The sequence below is a fragment of the Drosophila miranda genome, chromosome XL (assembly GCF_003369915.1).
Source record: "Drosophila miranda strain MSH22 chromosome XL, D.miranda_PacBio2.1, whole genome shotgun sequence".
NCBI classification, from domain to species: Eukaryota; Metazoa; Arthropoda; class Insecta; order Diptera; family Drosophilidae; genus Drosophila; species Drosophila miranda.
In genome coordinates this window covers 878,100-899,111 of record NC_046673.1, presented here as the reverse complement: position 1 = coordinate 899,111, position 21,012 = coordinate 878,100, and the positions used below count along the sequence as shown (strand labels likewise).

Sequence of the window (21,012 nt, the reverse complement as noted above, 5' to 3'; positions counted from 1 at the left end):
GTCCTTTCCTTTCTATCGATAAGTTGCTTGCCGAGTACCTTTTCAACACTGCCTATCGATACAGAGTGCTGAGTGACTCGGTTTCGTTTTCTTCAGTAGTTCTTTCTGAAAGTCGCGAATTGCCAATATAAAAATAAACATATTAAAGTCAACCAAATAATTGTATTTTTCCATAGTGCACTTGCTGTTTTCTATATGTTAATTATTCAAACATAGGGAAGACTGTAAAAGAACCATATTCAATCACACGCCCGCGGCTTAAAGAACCAGTCCTTCGAACAGTTCCGAACCAGCTGAGCCAGCTCTGAATTTTGGCGGCATTTGTGCGCAGTAAGGAAAGGCAAGGAGAGATTATGGAAAACGCACTCTTTGCCAATGTGCAAAAGCTCTACGATCACAGGCTTTACGAGTCCGTCATCCCAGCGGTAAGGACGAGTGCAGCCTCATCCTTGAAAAATCATTTATTCTTTTCATTTTCATTTGCTTGTGAATCCTCAGGCAAGCCTTTTGAACACATTGCTGCAGAACGATCGCAATGTGGCTACGCTGGAGATGGAATACCAGGTAATGCTCTACTTGGCCAATGCCCACTACAAAGAGCGTCACTTTCGCTTGGCCTACCAGCAGCTGGAGTCTGTGCTGCACACACGCCGCACCATGCTCCGCTATAAGAGCGCTTGCCTGACGGCCATCGAGATTATGAACAATCAGTTCACAGACGTGGAGCTGCGCTACCGACTGGCTGTATGCTACAAAGAAGTGGGGGAGCCGGGTAAGGCTATTAGCACTCTTCTGGCATTGTCAGCAAAAATGCGCACGCCGCGCATCAACATGCTGCTGGGCCGGCTGCACCACCACGCCTCAGCGGGAAGTAAGGGCAAGGCCGACGCCGTTATGGCCTACAAGGATGTACTCAAGGAGTGCCCCATGTCGCTGAAATCCATCGAGGCCCTGCTTGAGCTAGGCGTCGATGGCATCGAGGTCAATTCGCTGGTAATGAATGGTAAGTGCACTGTTGCAATCCAATCCCTATAATCCACTCCATTCCTATGGACAATATTCGTTCCTACCTCAGCTGCCTCTGCTCCCCGGAACATCGAGTGGCTGAGCACCTGGATCAAAGCGCTGGCCCAGATGTACGGCTGCAAGCATCTGGAAGCGGCCAAGACCTTTCAGCAGCTAAACGATTCCACCAGGCTCCGCAGAAACGAGCATCTGCTAGTGGAGATCGGGCGGTGCCTGTACTACTACGGCCACAATATCCAGGCAGAGCAGTTCCTAAGCACAGCGGTCATGGCCTATCCCTATAATATGGAGGCTATCAGCCTGCTGGCTGTCGTGTATGAGCTCAACGAGCAGAGCGCCATAGAGCAGGAGAAGCTATTCACCCAGGTGAGCTCCGATCGGGAGTTCAGCCCGGCCCATTGGTTCGTCCACGGCCAGAAGATGTACAGCGACGCCAAGTACCAGCGGGGTCTCACTTTTGTCGAGCGCTGTCTCGATATGGATCCGCGTCACGTCGAGGGCCATTTGCTGCGGGGCAATCTTTTCATTTCATTGCAGCGGTACCGTGAGGCTATTGAAGCGTTCCGCAACGCACAGGGACTGGCCCCATATCGCTTCGAAGTCTACAAGGGGCTGTTCCATTGCTATGTGGCCCAAAAGCGGTTCAAGGAGGCGCAGACCATGTGCGTCTGGGCTATACGCAGCTTCCGCACCTCACCGCGCAGCTACACGGTGAGTGGAGGAGGAACAGGATCCCATCCATATCGAATCTGAATCACGTTTATTGTGTGTACCATTCACTCATTTACAGATGTTTGGACGAACGCTCTTCCACTCAACCAATCCGGCGGCCAAACGGAGTGCCAGAAAGTTTGTGGAGAAAGCGCTGAAGATCGATTCCAGCTACACTCCGGCCGTGGCCCTGATGGCCGAGATCTGCCAGTATGAGGGCGCCACCAAGGCGGCCATAAAGCTGCTGGAGAAGCAGGTGATCAACTATCCGAATCAGAATCTCTACACCCTCTTAGGCGACATATTGCGTATCGAAAAGGAGCCGATCAAGGCGCTGGACTACTACTATAGGGCCCTGAGGTAAGCAGGAAAAAGGAAAGCGATCTAGATTGATATGTAATGGATTTCACTTCTAGCGTGGACTCCAATTGCGTGCGGGCCATAAATGGAATTAACTCTCTTAAGATGGGCGGCTCTATAGGAGCCAAAGGAGAAGGCACAGCCACAGAGCCAGGCAGAGGAGATGGAAGCAATGGAATGGCCACGCCCACGCCCAGCGGCACCCCCCACCAGGAGTGGCAGAGCGTGAACTGCGATGAACCCCTGGAGATGTCGTCCGTGTCTGGGGCAACCCACGGAAATAGCGAAGCGGCTGCCATGTCGGAGCCCCTTTGGCAAGATGCCGATATAGAGATGCTCAACAACGAGTGATCAAACACCTCACCCACATCCTAAACAACTAATTAAGCATTTATTTCCTAATGTTAATCATTTATTTTTGAGCTGTAATATTAAGATTTAAGAAATTATTTCATTGTAAGCCCACTCAGGAAATGACCAGTGTTTTGAATTTGCGCTTCGTTTTGCGCGCCTGTCACTTCGCTCGTGTCACTTCGAACTAGTTCCAGTTGCGAAAGATCACTTTAGCACACTTGCAAATGGTGAAATTACTTATTAGGTGGTGTCTTCACCAAATCTTCTCTCTTTGGAGGACCATCATATGTCAGTCGTCGCGAACGATTTGTTTCATTGTTTTCTTCTTAGACTCGTAAACATAAAATGATAAAAAGAGAATACGCTTTGCTATACGACAATATGCTATTATAATGTGTTTTGACTTATTTTGTTTTATTTATTAGCGAAAATAAACAATAACAAACGAAGAGTGCAGAGTGTAAAACTTTCTCTTTCTCCGAGAAAGCCGAGAGAACGCTGAAAAAGTGGATAGTCCTCACCATGATGAAATTATCCATATTTTTATTAATAGATGTACACCTTACCACAGCGGAGGACACCACCTTTAAGTAATTTCTGCATGGTGGTGTCGTCCGCTTTAATGAGAATCATCCATAAGCAAATGATAATACAATAGTAGAGCAAAGCATATTCTTTTCATTGTCTTCTGTTAACGAGTTTTGTCGTAAACAATTTAAAAGTCTTGAGGAAGATCTGGGAGATCCCGCAGAAAATTCTGGTGGGACGTTTTCATTGTATGAACTGCCATAACTATATAATATATGGCTAGTGGCTCAAACAATGAATGAAAAGTCGCGGGTATGATCTCTAACGATATGATAAAACAGAAAAATTATGTCGATTTGCCCTGAACTCAGAAAAGTAGTTCCGCTGATGATTAGAAAAAATATCACCAAATATATATCGATATATTGATATATCGATATAGTGATAATCAATTTATATTTACTAAATCATCGCGCCAAAAGTCAGTTGTTTATCAACGTCGTTCACCTCTGCATGCCGTTTCCACTATGCGCCCGACTTGCCAACGGCATTTTTTGTGTTAATTTTTTGTAGTTTTTTTTTTGGCAAAAATACCTGCCACCGTGCAAACGAAATAATTTCAAAGCAGTTATTCCGATTTAGTTGAAAAATCGAGTTAAAATCTACACAGTCGTAGGCGCTAAACGCTTTCTGAATGAATATGAGCCCGAAATATGAATTCTAAAATCGAAATCCCCACGATTCTTGTGCATGTTAAAACAATATACGGTACACTATTGATGTAAATTAATATGACTTAATTTTATTCGGTTTTGACAGCAGTGTTTTTGTAGTTCTTGATCGTGTGAAAGTTCGCTCAGAAAAGCAAACTACTCAGCTACTCAGGATCGCCTTCCAGAGATCGGATAGATAGTATTAAAGGTTGGTTCAGTTCTTGAAAAACTTTGTACTTTTATTTTACAATAATTTTTTACAGTATTATTCATTTCCGCTCCGAATGGCATCAGTCTAACGGTTCACTTTACCCTTATCGAAGTTTGTATAGGGTTTTATACTTTCCCCATAGGCTTGCGACTATACTTAACCCGCTTCATCAGTAAAATACTTACTTACATATACCATGTACGATTACCAATAAAGTCTTAGTGAAGAAGAGGTAATGATTTAACAACTAAAAACTCTTAAAAAGCTTAATTTCAATACATTTTGTCAGTGTTGTGATAAAGTGGACCAAAATCGTATTCCATATCATGCAATCAAAAGAACAATAGAACTGTCCGATGTTATGCCTTATCAGTTACGTTTAGTTACTACTAACTACTATCAGTTACTATTTCGCATTTTCAACGCAACGAAGGCGAATGGAGAACCAGAGCGACTCACATGTTTGATGTGATTGAAACGAAAGCTACGAGTATATTGCGATTAGTTGGCCTTTTTTTGGTCGATAAGGAAATTATCAGAAGAGAGCAGAAAAGCTACGCTCAGCATCGGTTGCTTGGGGCACACGCATAAGAATACTCCAGAGATTACAGGGCACAATCTGGACGCAGTAGAGTTTGTTGTAGTGTCGGGACTGTGCCTCAATAGCAGCATCGACTGCAAGCGAAGCAATATGCAAATAATGCTTTTATCAGCCATAACAGAAACGCTCTATCTGCATACAAGCACTTGATGATTGGCTTGCTTGCTCTAATATACATATGTACATATGTACTCTTGCTGGAGTATGCTGAATTTTCCCTATAGCTACTTTTAACTCAGAAATGGAAGTGTTTCCAACATCATCAAGTACATATGTATATAGGTTTTTATGTAAAATATTCCCTTAGTTAATAGCCGCCAAAAGATAATTCAAACAAAAACGTACCAAACTAGATATGTACTAAATATGTATGTACATACAATATCATATATGTACATATGTACATATGTAGATTCCATACAAATGATCGGTGCCCAAGGGTATCAAAAGCTTCGGCGTTCAGAGACACCCATCCCTTTTTTGGTTCTTTACTTTCGTTTCAATTTCCCTAACGAGTTCGTGTGTGAATTTCGTAGAACTTGGCGGATACGCAGATTCGTCATGTCAACAAGAATGGTGTGGTAGAGGTTGTATGTAGAGTCTACATTGTCTTTGGGCTCTGCTTATTTGGGCTGTGTTGTGGGGTGACTCGTGCGACGGGGGTTCCAGGAAATTGAATGATGAATAAATTAAAATCTGCTGCATGCCATAAATTTACTACTCCCGCTCATTCGCTTATCGCTCGCCCCTCAAGATTTTTGTTTGTTAATTGAAAGCAATAATCCATAAAACAGGACAGGATCCAACATATACATATGTGTTCATACATACATACATATGTACATACATGAATACGCATATGCATGTACGGATGTCTGTGGCTATGTGTGTTTGCATTTGTGTGTCAAGAAAAAAATTACAGCTGTTTACGCCTGTTGGCCGCTCTCAAAGAGAGCGCAGAGAGGAATCGGGTGAACGAGTGCGAGCCGCCACATGAGAGCAAGACCTCCATTGCAGTTTCGTTGAAATTTGATTTGAAACAAAGTTAATGCGTGAAACTGATAATAAGAGAGACCTTCCGCTGCACTCTTCCACAGTGGAACGAATTCACTGATAAGTGCATACACATATGTATAGTCATATGCATGTGTACGCACAAACATCTGGAGGAAAGAGCTGGGTCCCACAGTCCCGCTACTTCCATATGCTTCGCAGGGCGCATGCGCTTTCTGTTCAAAACACCTCCCAAGCCCTTCTCTCCAGCAGAGCGGGTTTATGGATAACAATAATATTGAGGAAGAGTCCCAAAATCAATGAACAGTGGTTGTCGCAGTGAACCCACTAAATAAAGTGTCAACATTTGGTGATAATCTTATACTGCCTGTTAGGGATTCGATTCACACGGTCCGCCAAAGAGTAGTTCAGGAAAGAAAATAAGTAAAATAATAAATATGTACATATGTATGTACATACATAGGTACTCGTAGGTAGATACTTTAGAACGCCAATAAAGAATTACACCCACTAGAGGTCTCACTTTTCGTGATCTAAAGTTATGCTTTGTGATTCATACGTACATATGTATGTACATATGTACATATGTTTGGTTTAAAGTGCTCATTTTCTATCACTTTGTGTTCGCCATTGCCTTTGCCATACACTCCTTCTATTTCGCTGTCGAACTTTGGGAATCTAATTATTCCTGTTCCATATGGGAATTATTATAATTACCTTTTTTGTCCATATGTATGTATATTTGTCCAGTCAACTGCTGATGTAGCATTACCTCTTCTTCAGTTGAATCTGAAAGTTAAATCCATAGTTAGTTAGTTTTTCACATTAATTTTCAGACCAACGAATTAGCTTGATCACTTAGTTAGTGAGGCTTAGTTTCATTTGGAAGTAGGCACTCCTTTCGATCCTCTGGGAACAGTGAGAAAGTCTTCAAATTTACTTGGTCGCACATCCCAGGTGCTCCACTTTGTGCCCACACTGTGGGCCCCAACTATTCCGAGAGTGCTCTCTGCAGCTCCGGGCTCAGGACTTGCGCGGAAGCTGAAAAGAAGAACATTTGCAGACCAAGAGCAGGAACAGCAGCAGCAACCCTCTGTTCGGCGTGGCTGAGATGTCGCCGTCAGTCATATGGTCTCCTCGTGCTGCCGTGTAGCGGATTCTCGGAGTCGCTGTATTGCGGTACTTCGTTTCGCGCGGTCCACGTCCTGGGCGCATTTCCACTTAAACGGCGGATTCCTTTTACCTTTCAGTGTCGGCTTTTGGTTCTTCTACGGCTTTCGGTTTTTTGTTTTTATTTTACTTCTCTGCCATGTGCTTTTTTTCTTGTGCTCTGGTGTGAATGGGCAATAACAGACTCTGACTGCGCTGCAACTACTCCTCCAGCTCAAGTTTTTTACAGTTTTTTTTTGCACATACATATACCGTTTTAATAACGTGCTTCCTTGTCTGGTGTCCGAATTTCGGAACCACTGCCGACGCTGTCACTGTCGCACTCGCTGTTTCTACGGCTGCCACCGCAGCCACCTCTGTCGCTGTTCGGGTCGCGTGCAGAAAAGTAAGCGCAGAATAAACCATAAATATTAGTGCAGTTTTTTTTTGTGTATGTGTGTGTGTGTGTGTGTGTGTGTGTGTGTGTGTGTGTGTGTGTGTGCAGGGTGTGTGCGTATGGAGGGTGGCAACCATCGATTTGCGTGTCGCTCAGCCAAAACACAGCCGCATTCAAAAATCAAAATCAAATCAAAGCTAACGGGAACACAAAAGAAATCAAATGCCAGAAATGCGATTTTCCTTGATGGAAATGTGAGAGATAGAGAAAGAGACAGCGCGAGAGTGCTCATTCAAAAAAAATACAATGTAAATATTTGTATTATTATTGGCCAGAGTAACTACTCATACATACATATGTATATATCTATGTATATGTATCTCGTGTGTCCTCTTTGTCGGAATTTGCAGAACAGGCCATAGTTTTCGTGTGTGGCGTGTCCAAAGGAGAAGGTTTCTATACCGTATACCCCAGAAGAGGGCATAATGAGGGAGAGAGAATGAACCAGCTCCAACTATGTATATAAAGTCAGTAAAGAGAGACGGTAGCTGTGCGCTACTATCTGGACTACTGGACAAGCGCCAAAAGATGGATAGTTGGCTACAAAAACTCCGACTGTCCTTAGTCTCCAAAACATATACGGATAGCCCCATATAATGCTCTTCCATGTTATGCTATTGGTCGGTACAAACACTTAATTATAATTCCACATACAACAGTACCCTGATAACAGCCTCACCAATCTCCAATTAACTAAGAACCCTGGCAAAAATTACTCGAGCTGAAGTTTATTGGAAGTTTCCCCTTACAACCAGACGGATAAATGACAAATCAGAAATGACGAGGCTTTAAATATTTATGTGCATACACTCATATGCATATAGTAGATTACAGATGTATGTCTTGCATTTATAGACACGATAATGAGATAAGAATGATGATACATACATGTAGAACTTTACAACCGTATCAATAAGGAAGCCAATCCATGAACAAAGAACGATACTCCGGTTTCTGCGGAAAGAGACAAGATAACAACGGGGCTTGCAGGGAAACTATAGAAATATAACTACCTAACTATATAATGGTACTAGCGAACACTAGGATCACTCTCAAAGAATATAGAGGTAGCCTTAAAATGAGATTCAGTATACAGAGTCCCCAACTATAGAATGCAACACTGCTGAGCCTTCAAATACATTTGTCAGGTGCCTAATAAATTTTCTTTCTTAAAGACTTTTGGTCATGTCATCTTGGGATGAATAGCACTCTATAAAAGGGCTCCTGCCATACGAAAATGAGATTTCTTTTGTTGGCGATTCTATTTGGAGGCCTTTTAGGGAGAATTCCCATGAGTCAGATCCCGAGTATAGCCTACCTGCCACCCAACAACGAGCACCACTTTTGATGTGTTTTTGCCAGTCACGTCAGCTGTTTCGTGGCAGAGAGAGGTCTGACCTTGATGACCGCATGCGCGGGCATTCGTCACGCACTCCTTGCGTCCTCCCCCTTGCTGCGAGGGGAGGGAGGTCAGCGCAATGAGTGCAATGTGGCATTCTCGTTTGTTGCATTGACCTTGCCCAATTCCCAAGTACCTGAGGTTTGCAGCAGCATCTTGGAAAGTTCTTAAGAACCGTGGGTTCTTTCGTGGGAAAATCATCGAGCGAGCCACCAACGCAGACGGTTTCGTCAATTTACTGTTTTGTTTTTACTCCACGGCCCCTGGGAGGCGGTCTATGATATTTGAGTCACTCCTGGGGACACCGTTTACCAACTTAATAACGTCTAGTATCTTCAAATGAGGGACACGGGCACGGGCACACCCAACGGTGAGGATTGGTCTTTCGGAGGAGTTTCATTCTGTTTCGTGTGATGTGTTTTGTTTTCCTATTGGGGCAAAATTTCGTGTTTGATTATTATTATTTTGTTGTTCTCTTTTACACTTCCGCTTGTCAGACATTTGTCAGCTTTTAGCTTATTGCCAACTTCTGTACCCACCGATGCCACTCTCTGTCTACCGCTCTCTACGTCGATGTCTATTTGTACTTCTACATACAGATATATGTGAGATTGCGAAAAAACCTACACCGAATCTGAATGGGAATAGGAATCTGAATTTGAATGGGAGACTGAAACTGGGACCAAGTGTGGTCCGTCTGGTCGGTCTGGACCGTCTGTAGAGCCCACCTTTGGCGGCGGGCCTCTCGGGCGGGTTTTAGTTGTTTCTTTTCGCTCATTTCATCGCATATTTACGTAGGCCATTCGAGCCAAGTTAACGCCTTTATTTATTGACTTATTTGTTTAGACCACCACCTACCTCTCTAACATTTTCTCCACCATTCTCTCCACCATTCGGTATGGAGGGGTACAGTGCGGTGCGTGTGTGTCGCTCACTCACGTTTCTATGACAAAAAAGCAAATAAAACTCCATTTACCGTTTTCCTACTTACGTTTCTGATGATGTCACATACTCGCCACACTGCCCCGCCGTCACATTGCATTATGGAGTCATATATTACCATAGTACTATAGTACCATGTTCCCGACCATCAAAGATCTATCCATCATCTATGTACATGTCGTTTTTCATTCTCAATTTCCTTTCAGCTGGGGAAAATCATCAGAGAAGAAAAGGAAACCGGAAAACGAAGATATTCGAGAGAAACCAATACATGATATCGGTAAGTTTATAGAGTTATTGGTGGGGTTACTATTATCTCTAATTCTCGACCTCGATATTCTTTCTTCGTCCTATGAAGTAAATATTGGCAGGCTTTCTTTCGATTTTCCCCAAGATTTACTGAACAAGGAGCACCCCTTCGTCCAGTCCATCTTTTAAATGTCTTATTCTATAGAACACGAATCCTCCAACAGTTCCTTCCTGAACACCACAAGAAGATCTGCCGCGATCTAGAAAGAAAAGCGCAAACCGCACTAATCACTTTGGTTCTGGGAAAGCGTTTCGCTATCGTGGCATGAATCATGCCGTTTTGTGGCATCGTGCTCGTATCTTGGCCGTGATAAAAATACAAGTGGTTTCGTCATACTAGACCTAGATGACGGCGACGCGACGACGCCTCTTTCTACTATAAACCAAATATTTTTGGGGGATTATGTCGTAGGTCAGGGAATCATAATGTGCGACTGAAATGCCAGTTCGTTCGAGTGGCTATAAATGGGCAGAGCGCCAAAAGAAAAAGAAATGCGTGACTCACATTCGCAGATGACGGACTGCATTTTAGGTTTCACTTAACGAGAGTTATGTTTATCGCCTCAATTTGCATGCAGTAGCGAGCAGAGCCCACAGCAAACGCTTGTCGAACCGATAAGTTGGGAAAAACGTGGCGCAAAATTAATTCACTGACCGCCATAAGGGGACAATCGATCAATTGATCGATCGATAAATGGTTAGATGGGTCCGGAGCACAGCTAGACTGACCATTTCACCCACTGTGCGGGTGCGGAGGCCGGGAAGTGGATTCGTCATAGCCAGAGACACCTGTCTTCTCTCAGTACGAGTAAATTTCAATATAATTTATGATTATCCACTGCACGATCGAATGGCTCCCAGTTGCTCCGCCCGAAATGGGTAGCAGAAGTGACGCACAGTGAAGTGCCACCCCCACGTGTATCCACGAGTACTTCCATTCGGACAGTTTATCTATTTATATCGAGAGAGCGTGTGTGAGAAGAGTGTGTGTTTGGTGATCGCCAAAGGGTCACGAAAACGAACAGGGAGAATAAGAATCAATCATTGATCAGTTGACAGTTGATCAAATAGTGTCGGATCGGATAGTGTCGAACAGTATCGGCTGGAAGAACTATGATAAACAGAGACTGATGCCTGTAGGACTATCACAGTTTTTAGAACGAACATAATTTTTCATAATAAAACAAGAGACGAGGGGGAACGTTGTGAGTTGCTGCTACGGCCGCAACTCTACATTTATACCCGACACTTAGTCAGTATGGCTCTCCTCCGCCACACGGCGCTAACATTGAACGACAAAGAGGGCGTACGAGAGAGACAGAAAATTAGTCAGAGCGTGTCGTCGGGCGCTGCGTGGCCACCGCAGATTGATTTGTTCCTTTTGGTTATAATAATGATTCGATCTGATCCAGATTCGACAATCTGGTAGATATGGTCATTCTCTTTGATAGTGTGTTGTTAGTTTTCTCGAATCTGCAATATTGTGGATGAAACAGATTTTGTGGGGGCGGAAGTGGGCGGGGCGAAGTTTTGAAATATTCTCGTAGCAGTGACATATCACAGAAGTCTGGATCCAAACCATCATTGCTCTAGCTCCTATAGTCTTTGAGCACTAGGCGCACATAGGGACGGACGGACAGACGGACAGACAGACATGGCTCAATCGACTCGGCTATTGATGCTGATCAAGAATATATATACTTTATGGGGTCGGAAACGCATCACTCTGGACGTTACACACATCCACTTTCACAACAAATCTAATATACCCACTTCCCAGGTGGAACCTAATGATATGTGTTTTATCTTCTGGAAGATATTTGATACATGTGTTGTACAGATCAAATGCAGAACCATCGGTCTGGAATATATAATCACTGAATATTATTAGCAGATAGTCTTTATTCTTTATTTTATGGCCCTGATAAGTGGAATATTATTACTCTACTCAATATTCTTAGGATTCGATAGTCGTTTGTCTCGTGCTTGTCGCAGCCCCCTCACACATTTCAAATTATTTCACACAGAGACAGATCCAAGCTGGTCTCATCTCCATCAATTTCTTTTGTGTATTTTGTTTTTTTGCGTACGAAATTTGCTGGCTGGTCAGCTGATATGTTGAAGCTTTGTGGTCATGAACCCCAATTGAAGTTGCCCTTTTATTTGTTTATTAATTGCTGAACCCGAACTCCGGGCCACGCATGTGCCGTGCTGCCTCGCCAGCGCTTTATGGATGATGTGGCTCCACTCCCGTCGACGACTGCATGTTTGGCCCGCATGTGGGTTGTGGGAGAAGTGAAACCATTGCCGACGCTGAGGATGTTTATCCCTGATGACAATGAAATGCTAAAGTTTCACTTGGTGCTACAGCCGCATGTGAAGCCCCAACCGCTTTAACCGAGCGCCGTGTGCCATGCGATTTGATCTAGTGGTCCACGAGACAGAGATTCCACAGATTTCCTCAAGCAATGAAAGCAAAGACTTTAAAGATCATATGATCCATGGTCGGTGCACTGAAGATGAATATTTATACTCCTTCCTTACGGCTATAGTAGCTGTCTCTAATCTTTTGAGTGATATCCTGTGTAAAGCTATTTCCTCTTTTTCTTTATCCAGAAACTACCAAGACTCTTGGTACATACCAAGTGTACATAGCGAGAATCTCCCAGATAATTTTACTGATCCGCCCAATCCTTGAACCGACTGATCTTCGAGTTGTACATATATGTATGTATCTGAGTAGATCATCAGTAGATCAGCGATCATTGCCTGACCTTTTACGAGTATACCCCTTTGCACTGGCAGCACGTTTCGCTGTACAAATTCCCCACAAGTGAAGGCACACAGTCGTTACGTTGATGAAACGAATGGAAAATCAGAGATAAGACAACTTTCTGCAATTAAGAACAATTCATCTCTGGAATATCCACAGTTCTGATCCAAAATTTAATAGATCCGGTCCGATCCCATCCGATCGGATCTCAGATTTGGCATAGCTTTGCGGCTGATATTTTCCTATCGCAAAGCAGGCGTGAACTCATTGCTAATGTGATGGTTATTCTTTTTGCCCAGCCACGAGCATTATTATCGAATTAACGCGACGATTCACAGGCCGGGCCCATTATTTACTATTTACCAGTGGAGTGGAGTTGGAAGTGGAGAGGAGTTGGCGGGTGCGGATTGGCAGAAGAAGATTAAATGCTCTCGACGATTGTCGCCTATTAACGAAATCAACTCGGATGCGGGCCGATAGTCTGTTGGCCCTAATCAAAAATGTATTTATGAGATACGGCGACACACAAACACTCACACGTCTGTGTGAATATCTACAGAGTATGTATTTGTTTGTGTACTGCTTTGTGGGTCAGGGGTACAAGCGGCGCGTACTTGAATTTCATTACATTTAATGGCATTTAGTCATCAAGGGATTTTCGGTGTGTGTTTTTGTTTTTATTTTTGTATTTGTATTTGTATTTGTATTTGTGTGTTTCTGGTTGGTTTTTGGTTTCTGTTGATGTTGTGTGTTCCACGAAGAGATCGCTTCGGATGCTCGACGGAATGATGACTGATGGCGACAAGCAAACGATCGAGTGTCCGACTGTGATCAATGATCAATGATCAGTGGATCTGCGAATGCCAAATGGTTGCGCAGGCGCACCACCATCCCACAGATGAACCAAAAACCTGATATGCTGCAAAGGTGAAGACAAATTGGGCAGCTTACATCATGGACTAGTGCTCGTGTACTCTCATTACACAATGTGTTTTGTGTGTTTTTGGCATAGCCAAAAATATGAATCGCGCAAAGGCTGGCAGCGGGCAATTAAGAATTTTTGTCTTTAGCTTTGGCTTGGCCTTTAGTTTTGAGTTTTTGTTTGTGCCTGGGTGGGCGCGAGTGTGTGCTTTGCGCTTTGTGGCTCATTAAGTGGCTCAATTGGTAAAACTGTTGGCCGGAACAAGCCGAAACCCAAGACAAGAAAACATTCGAGTAAACTTAAGCCAAGAATCATTATGTCAATGTCAGATGTCTCTCCTCTCTCCATTTGTCTAATTTGTTGTCTGATTACCACATGCCTCATGCCTCGCCTCATGCCCCATGCGCCAGACACAGACACAGACCCAGACACACACACAGACACAGAGACCACTGCACTTGAGACTCCACTCCGATTCCATTTTTCGGGGATTTTGCAATCTCCCCGCTTGAGTGTGTCAAGTGTCGGTTCGGCTCTGTTCTCCTTTTCAGGTTGCACGGAATACCCATTCTATTACCCATTTTTCTCTGATCTCGAGTGATATCTCTGATTTGGCTGATCATTTGCGAAAAAGATCACCGGCAGACGCTGACATTCCTATGACTTGGCTCTCCTCCACTCCCGAAACTATCGATCGTCCAGGATGCCGTCTCATACGATCTTATGCGATCCCATGCGGTGTCTGAAACTGTGTGTGTATTTCTTTAATTACTATTATTATCTTGTGTGCATTGTTGTGACCAAATTTACCTGTGGGGCTATATGGAAACGATCACCTAACCGGAGGGTATATATTTTCGTGTGCTGCGTGTTCATCATTCCCCTGATTGGCTGATGTGCTCGTAAAATCGTAATAGCGTAAGAGCGTGCCTCGTGCCTTGTGCCCCACCTCCCCCATAAGCAGAGATCATGCAACTTTTATGATCGCTTTAATTCGTTGCTCCTCTGCTCTCTACTCTCCTATGCCCTGGAGCTGGAGCTGAAGCTGCAGCTGGAGCTGGATGGATAGATACCTTGATTGGCCGAACATTAGATGGATAATTTAATTTAAACTATTTATGGATATTTTATGGGGTGTGATTTACATTTGACCAACTTTCCATTTGACAAATTAAACTTAAGCAAACGACGACGACTTCTGCTGCTGCCCCTCAACCTTAGTGGGTTTCAATGAATGAAATTCCGCCTAACGATGTGACGAATGATGGGAAGATCGCAGAGTGCGTTGCGGAGAACACTGAAGGAGAAGAGGAAAGAATGCAGGGAGATGAGAGTATACTCCTCCTTGGTGGAGACTGGCTGACTGGAACTCTGACATGGGATCGAACCAACTTCCGGTCTGTGTTCAGGCTTGTGTCGTTATCTATCGGGCAAAAGCCACAAGGCAAACACAGACCATATGGTGACATGAATCAAAGCCAAATAACTGGAGACCAGTCACAGTCCCAGTCCCAGTCCCAGTACTAGATATAATTACCGGCAACATGCGAGTGTGTCCCTAACCAAAGAGCTATTTTGTTATCTTATCCACTGTGTTTACGTACGACTTTGGTTCGATTTTGATTTGGGATTGCGTTTGGTTCATTGGGGAAGTGTTTACCAGGCGACGACAACGACGACTGCTCCGCAATAAATGCGGATACGAGAACGCGAACGCGAACGAGAACGTGAACGAGTTTAAATACCGAGTTTAGAGAACGAGAACAGAGTTTACGAGTTCATATAGCCAGATGTGTGTGGATACATATATAAATGAACAAATGTACAAGTGAGTACCTAATTTTTGACTCTGCTTTCCTCATCATTTGCAAAGAGTTTAAACAAAAAATAACAACTTTATTTCTAGCTGTTTCTGTATCTGAATCTGTGTATGTTTTTTATTGTGTTTACACTTGACTCCATCATGCTGCCGATGCTGCCTGGGATTGCGATTGCGATGGGAATGAAAATGGGGATTGGATCGTGTTGAAAAGTCTTTGCAATTAGCACGCTTTCAGCGCATACCAAGCACACACTATTGGGTCAAGGTTAGTAGCCCACCCCATCCACAGCCTCATCCTACGGATACAGCTATAGCACCGCCTAGACCCAGCCCCGACTAGCCCCGACCAGCCCTAGTCCGTGCCCATCAGCAGCCATCAGCCACCAATCTATCCATCTATAAAGATGCATATGTATGTATGTTTCTATCTATCTATTCATCCATGAGTGTTTCTGTTTTTGTATTGGTTTCTTTCATGCATTTCTTGTATCTTGATGCGCTCGTGGCCGTAAACACACGGCAAACAACTTCATCCGTAGAGGCACTGAATGTGACGATCGAGAGTCGAGATCCAACAAGACAAGACAAGACGTTGTCCCCGGCTTCGTTTTGTGGCCCCTGTGTGTGTGTGTTTCTAATAGAAATATATATATATATATATATATATATATATATATATATCCGATACTCAAAATGAGTATAGGGGTATATTAGATTTGTTGTGAAAGTGGATGTGTGTAACGTCCAGAAGGAATCGTTTCCGACCCCATAAAGTATGTATGTATATTCTTCAGCATCAGCATCAATAGCCGAGTCGATTGAGCCATGTCTGTCTGTCCGTCCGTCCGTCCGTCTGTCCGTCCGTCTGTCCGTCCCTATGAGCGCCTAGTGCTCAAAGACTATAGGAGCGAGAGCAATGATGGTTTGGATCCAGACTTCTGTGATATGTCACTGCTACGAGAATATTTCAAAACTTTGCCCCGCCCACTTCCGCCCCCACAAAATCTGTTGCATTCACAATATTGCAGATTCGAGAAAACTAAAAACGCACAATCATAGAGAATGACCATATCTATCCGGTTGGTGAATCTGGATCAGATCGGATCATTTCTACGCGGCGCCCGACGACACGTTCTTACTGATTTTCTGGCGCTCCCGCACGCACTTTTTGCCGTTCAATGTTAGCGCCGTGTGGCGGAGGAGAGCCATACTGACTAAGTGTTGGGTATAAATGTAGAGTTGCGGCCATAGCAGCAACTCACAACGTTCCTCTCGTTTTTTTTTCAGGTCATTGATGGCCAGAAAATGAGCGAAAAACCGCCAGAAATGTGGATAGGGATGATGATATGTTTACGCTTAAGCGTCTGGATTCCCAAAGAATCTGTAGGAGAACATGCACCGTTTTAATGTACCCCTATATATCTGGCCCCATCTGAGATGGTTCAATGTCTTAGCCACAGTTCCTAGCCTAGCAGTACGTTCACTCGCAGATTTCCCATTGCGACCAAAAGATTATGTTCTTTTTCGTGTCATGCGAAACTAATGTGTACAGCGAACCAACGTCATTCGCATCATCGCATCAACGAGTGTTCACAGTAACACACCACAGTAACATACCACTTAACTGTTATGCCATATGTAATAGTATCTTAGAACTATACCCTATACTCAAAAAGAGTATGGATGTGTGCTGTATTCTTGATCAGCATTAATAGCCGAGTCGCAGAGACTGAAGATAAACTGAAAAAGCTAAAGAGCTGAGAATTATACAGAATGAATAATAATAATCAGATCCGATCCATATTCGACAATCTGGTAGATTTGGATCAGATCGAGGAATCTGAATCAAATCTTATTATTATTATAGCCAAAATAAACAAACCATACTTACATACTGAGTTCGAGTACAGGCGTAGAGTCGCGGCCGTTTTAAAAACGAAGGCCATTTCGTACGCAGTTGGGCTTTTCTTCCGATGTTTCTTCTTAATTATCTCTGGGTTAGGATAATAGCTTGGCTCTCAATTCCATTCAATTGATTTGAATTTATTCAAGAGAGAGAGAGAGAGAGAGAGAGAGAGAGAGAGAGAGAGAGAGAGAGAGAGTGAGAGAGAGGGAGAGCGCTGTGCGATACCCTAATTCGAAGAGAACGAAGACAACTGAGAGAGGGAAATGAGGATGGAAGTGGATGTGGAAGTTGAAGACAAAGTCGCAGTCGCAGACGCAGTCGAAGGCCTAACCCCCATAAAATTGAATGTGAATGGCAATTCTCTCAAGATGCATTTATACTATATACTTTTGAAATCTATATGTATATACAATATATAGGGATATAGATAAGCATTTATGTACATACATATGTACATATGTGCATCAACCCCCCTATTTGGACGGAGGTGCCCCTACTTTGCCCTCTTCCACTTTCATCTTTTGTATGCTCGACAGTTCCTCGGTTGCCTGGTTGCCTGGTTGCCTGGTTCCCTGACTCCCGGGTTCCTTTTCTGCTCTTGTGACGTTAATTAGAACGATGCACATCTGAACATAGTGGCTGCTGCTACCGGGGGGACTGCCGCCGGGTGGATGGGGAGTTGTAGTAGGGGCCAGGAACCAGCACCAGAAGTAGAAGCAGCAGCAGCAGTCGCAGCAGCGGCTGCTGTTGGATTAACGGCACACGTGTCCGCGTCTTGTGCTGATTTATTACCTTTCAGCACCAACCAAAAGAATTTTCCCTTTTCTTCTTGATGATTTTGTTCTTTATTTTACACATTTACATTTTCGATTTGATGCCCTCTCTCTCTCTGTCTCTGTCCTTGGAGCCCAGTGCATATGCTTGACCAAGTAGGGGAGTAGGTATGAATGTACCTACATACATGTATGCATACTTGTGCCTATTTGAATGACTTAAAGAGTATTCTAGTATATATCAAAGATGCGGTTAGATATCCTTACACCAAACAGAGTTCATTTCAAGCCCGTTCCGTGGGAGTACTCGACAGAGCCGAATGCTATATCACGTATTCAACTTTCTTTGTCATTCTCTTCTTTCAGATTCCCTGAAACTCCTTCATAGAGTCAATTGCAGTAAAAGGGTATACACCAGTCGGCGTGGCGCGGCTCTGCTCCTTTCTTTCTCGCTCGTTTCTAATGAATCGCATGTCAAAAAAACGATGCAGCAGACATCGTTCAGTGCTCTCCTTGTCTCTGTCTCTCACTCTCATCCTCACTCTCACTCTCACTCTCTCAGACTCTCCCTCTCCCTCCTTCGGGGCGGCGGCGTCGGCCCCGCTCGAATTCCTTCTTCCTCTCTGGTGGTGGTGCATTCCTTTCGTGCCAAAATAAAATGAAATAAAATACAACTTTTGTTGAAAGGTGGCACCCGGGGAGATGGCAGGAGCAGGAACTTCAGCAGTGGCTGGGGCGGGGAAGGGGAAGGTGATCCACTGAAGCGCAAAGTAGAAATTGCTTTGCCCTGGAAAATGTCGGCACACGCACTGACACAAAGCCACACAGACACACATTCACAGGAAAATATTTTCCAACTGAGCAGACTATGCAGTTTATTGGTTTTCACTTTTCAGCCCTTAAGCAGTGCCCCTCTGCCACCCCACCTATCAATCCTGCCCATACGAGGGCATCGCATCTCACTCCATTGCATTCCTTTCCCTCCCACCTCATCTCACGTCTCGGGTACATGCGTACCCCTTCCGTCTTTGTACATATCCACATACATATGTACATACATATACATGTATCTATGTAGTTGTTGCGATTTCAATTTCAATTTCAATTGTATTTATGAGGACTGCGGTATTGGGAGCCTTGTTGTTCCTCTTCGCTCCCACACGGAACTACCGGAAATGATCGTTTGACGCCTTTTCGCTGTGCCCGTCACTTGTCTGCCCACCCCGGTTTTCGGTTTCGGACCCAGCATAGCGGATTTTCTGGTAATTCTGAAATTATAGAGAATTTAGTACGGAACAATCCGTGGTAGATCTCTTGCCGCGAATTGGATACTACGAGGACTCATACGAGTACATATGTATATCGAATCCGTTCTCTATGTACTATGTATGTATTTACATGTGTACATACATATGTATGAATATTCTATAGATTCCAAAAGATACAGATAACAGACACAGATAACTCTTGCAAGTCCACTCTTATGCTGCAATGATACTTGATCAGTTGACTTGATGCCAGAATCGTTGCCGACCCCATAAAGTACTGCACTCCTGCATTACTGAACAGCATCAATGGCATAGCCGACAGACAAGTATTCGACACAGATCCATAGCCATATCCGTTTGTTCGGCTTGTTTACGGCCTAGTTCTCAGACACTGTAAGCCCGAAGACGCAGATTCATAAAAAAATGATCGAAGCTAGTAAGCTTCCAGAAGATCACTGCAATCGGATAATTATTAACGCCGGAATGGAGATTGGAGCCCGTGACTCTCACTCTCTCTCTCTCTCTCTCTCTCTCTCTCTCTCTCTCGCTCACACACATACACACACACACACACACACACACACACAGTATCAGTGTATGTGTGTGTGTATATATATCGAATTGATGCATATGCATGTACATTGTACATAAATATATTTATAGAGCATGTACCAGGTATCCTAGGGTCGCGGCACGAGTGCGTGATTGATAATAATTGAGATTAAATGGGAGGATGTTCGCCATCTCTGATTCGAGCATCGATTGGCTGCTGCTGCTGCTGCTGTGGCCGCCAACTGGCGTCGGCCAAGTCTTGTTGGCCCTGAATGTGCCGAATGCCATTTGGCTTCAAAATCATTTACTAAAACAATTTGAATTTTTAAAGACTCCAACTTTGACAGCGTAAGGGGTCTGGGGTCTGGGGTCTGGGGTCTGGGGTCTGCAGTGCGTTTTTACATTAAGTAACAAGGTGAGCGGCCGGCTGCGGGGTGACCGCTTTTGGGATAAGTAATGGGCTAATGTCGGTTTGTTGTCGCAGATTTGTTTAATTACGAGTCTGCGCCCCGTCGAGGTGGTGGGTGTTCGTGCAGCGAGGTGCGGTACGGTGCAGGGTTTGCGGTATTGGAGGGGCGGTACGGTGGTGGGGCGGTGGTGCGGTATGGTGGGTTAGCTGCTTCAAATTCGTTGCGCATTCGCAGCAGCAACAACAAGTTGCAACAACTGTCAATGTCGTTGCAGCAACAACTATGAGCCACCTTTGACAAAATGCCGACACTTTACTTCCCCTACCCTTCCCCTCGCGAATATTGCCGGTTTAAGCTGGTCTGAAATCCCCATGTTTTTCGATTCGATTCAAATTGCAAAAAATCAACATACTGAAAGTGAATTAAACACACACACGCACACACAGACACATAAACATATACATACACCAGATATACAAAGATAATATGTGCAAATATAAAATACAGTGCAAACTGTCCTCAGCGAACACCCAGGTTTATAGTTAAATGTACATAGGTACAAAAACAGTTAATTCTCGTACGTATGTACATATGTATGTACATATGTTCAATATGCACATTCAATGAACAAAGTCGAAAGAAAGATTGTTCCAATGGCAGATGCATACATACATATGTTCATACATATGTATGTACAACGTACAATGCACATACAAAGAAATGTGTCCGGTCGCTTATGGGAAATTTCTACAGCGAATGCCCGCCAACTTAGCTCCGTCCACAAGTCAAGTGGCAACGCAGTAATTCGTTTT

At 43.9% G+C, this 21,012-nt stretch overlaps 2 protein-coding genes across 4 annotated transcripts in view; both read left to right on the top strand.

Annotated features, from left to right (window-relative positions):
* Positions 1-77: 77 nt before the first annotated feature.
* LOC108164036 (anaphase-promoting complex subunit 7) lies at positions 78-2,838 on the top strand. The gene is made up of 5 exons (XM_017299617.2): positions 78-425; positions 499-1,003; positions 1,076-1,737; positions 1,817-2,097; positions 2,154-2,838. Exons 1-5 carry the CDS (start codon positions 354-356, stop codon positions 2,446-2,448), a joined length of 1,815 nt encoding a protein of 604 aa, XP_017155106.1. The 5' UTR covers positions 78-353; the 3' UTR covers positions 2,449-2,838.
* A 621-nt stretch (positions 2,839-3,459) lies between these two features.
* The window catches only part of LOC108152708 (GAS2-like protein pickled eggs), a 61,265-nt gene continuing 43,712 nt past the window's right edge, over positions 3,460-21,012 (top strand). Inside the window, exons 1-3 of one of the 3 annotated variants that reach the window (XM_017282244.2) lie at positions 3,460-3,760; positions 3,813-3,900; positions 9,672-9,745. The gene's annotated coding sequence lies outside the window, so the exon portion shown is untranslated. Of the gene's footprint in view, positions 3,761-3,812; positions 3,901-6,664; positions 7,074-9,671; positions 9,746-15,391; positions 15,557-21,012 lie in introns of those variants that run through there. The other 2 variants (XM_033390827.1, XM_033390830.1) reach the window with 2 other exon arrangements.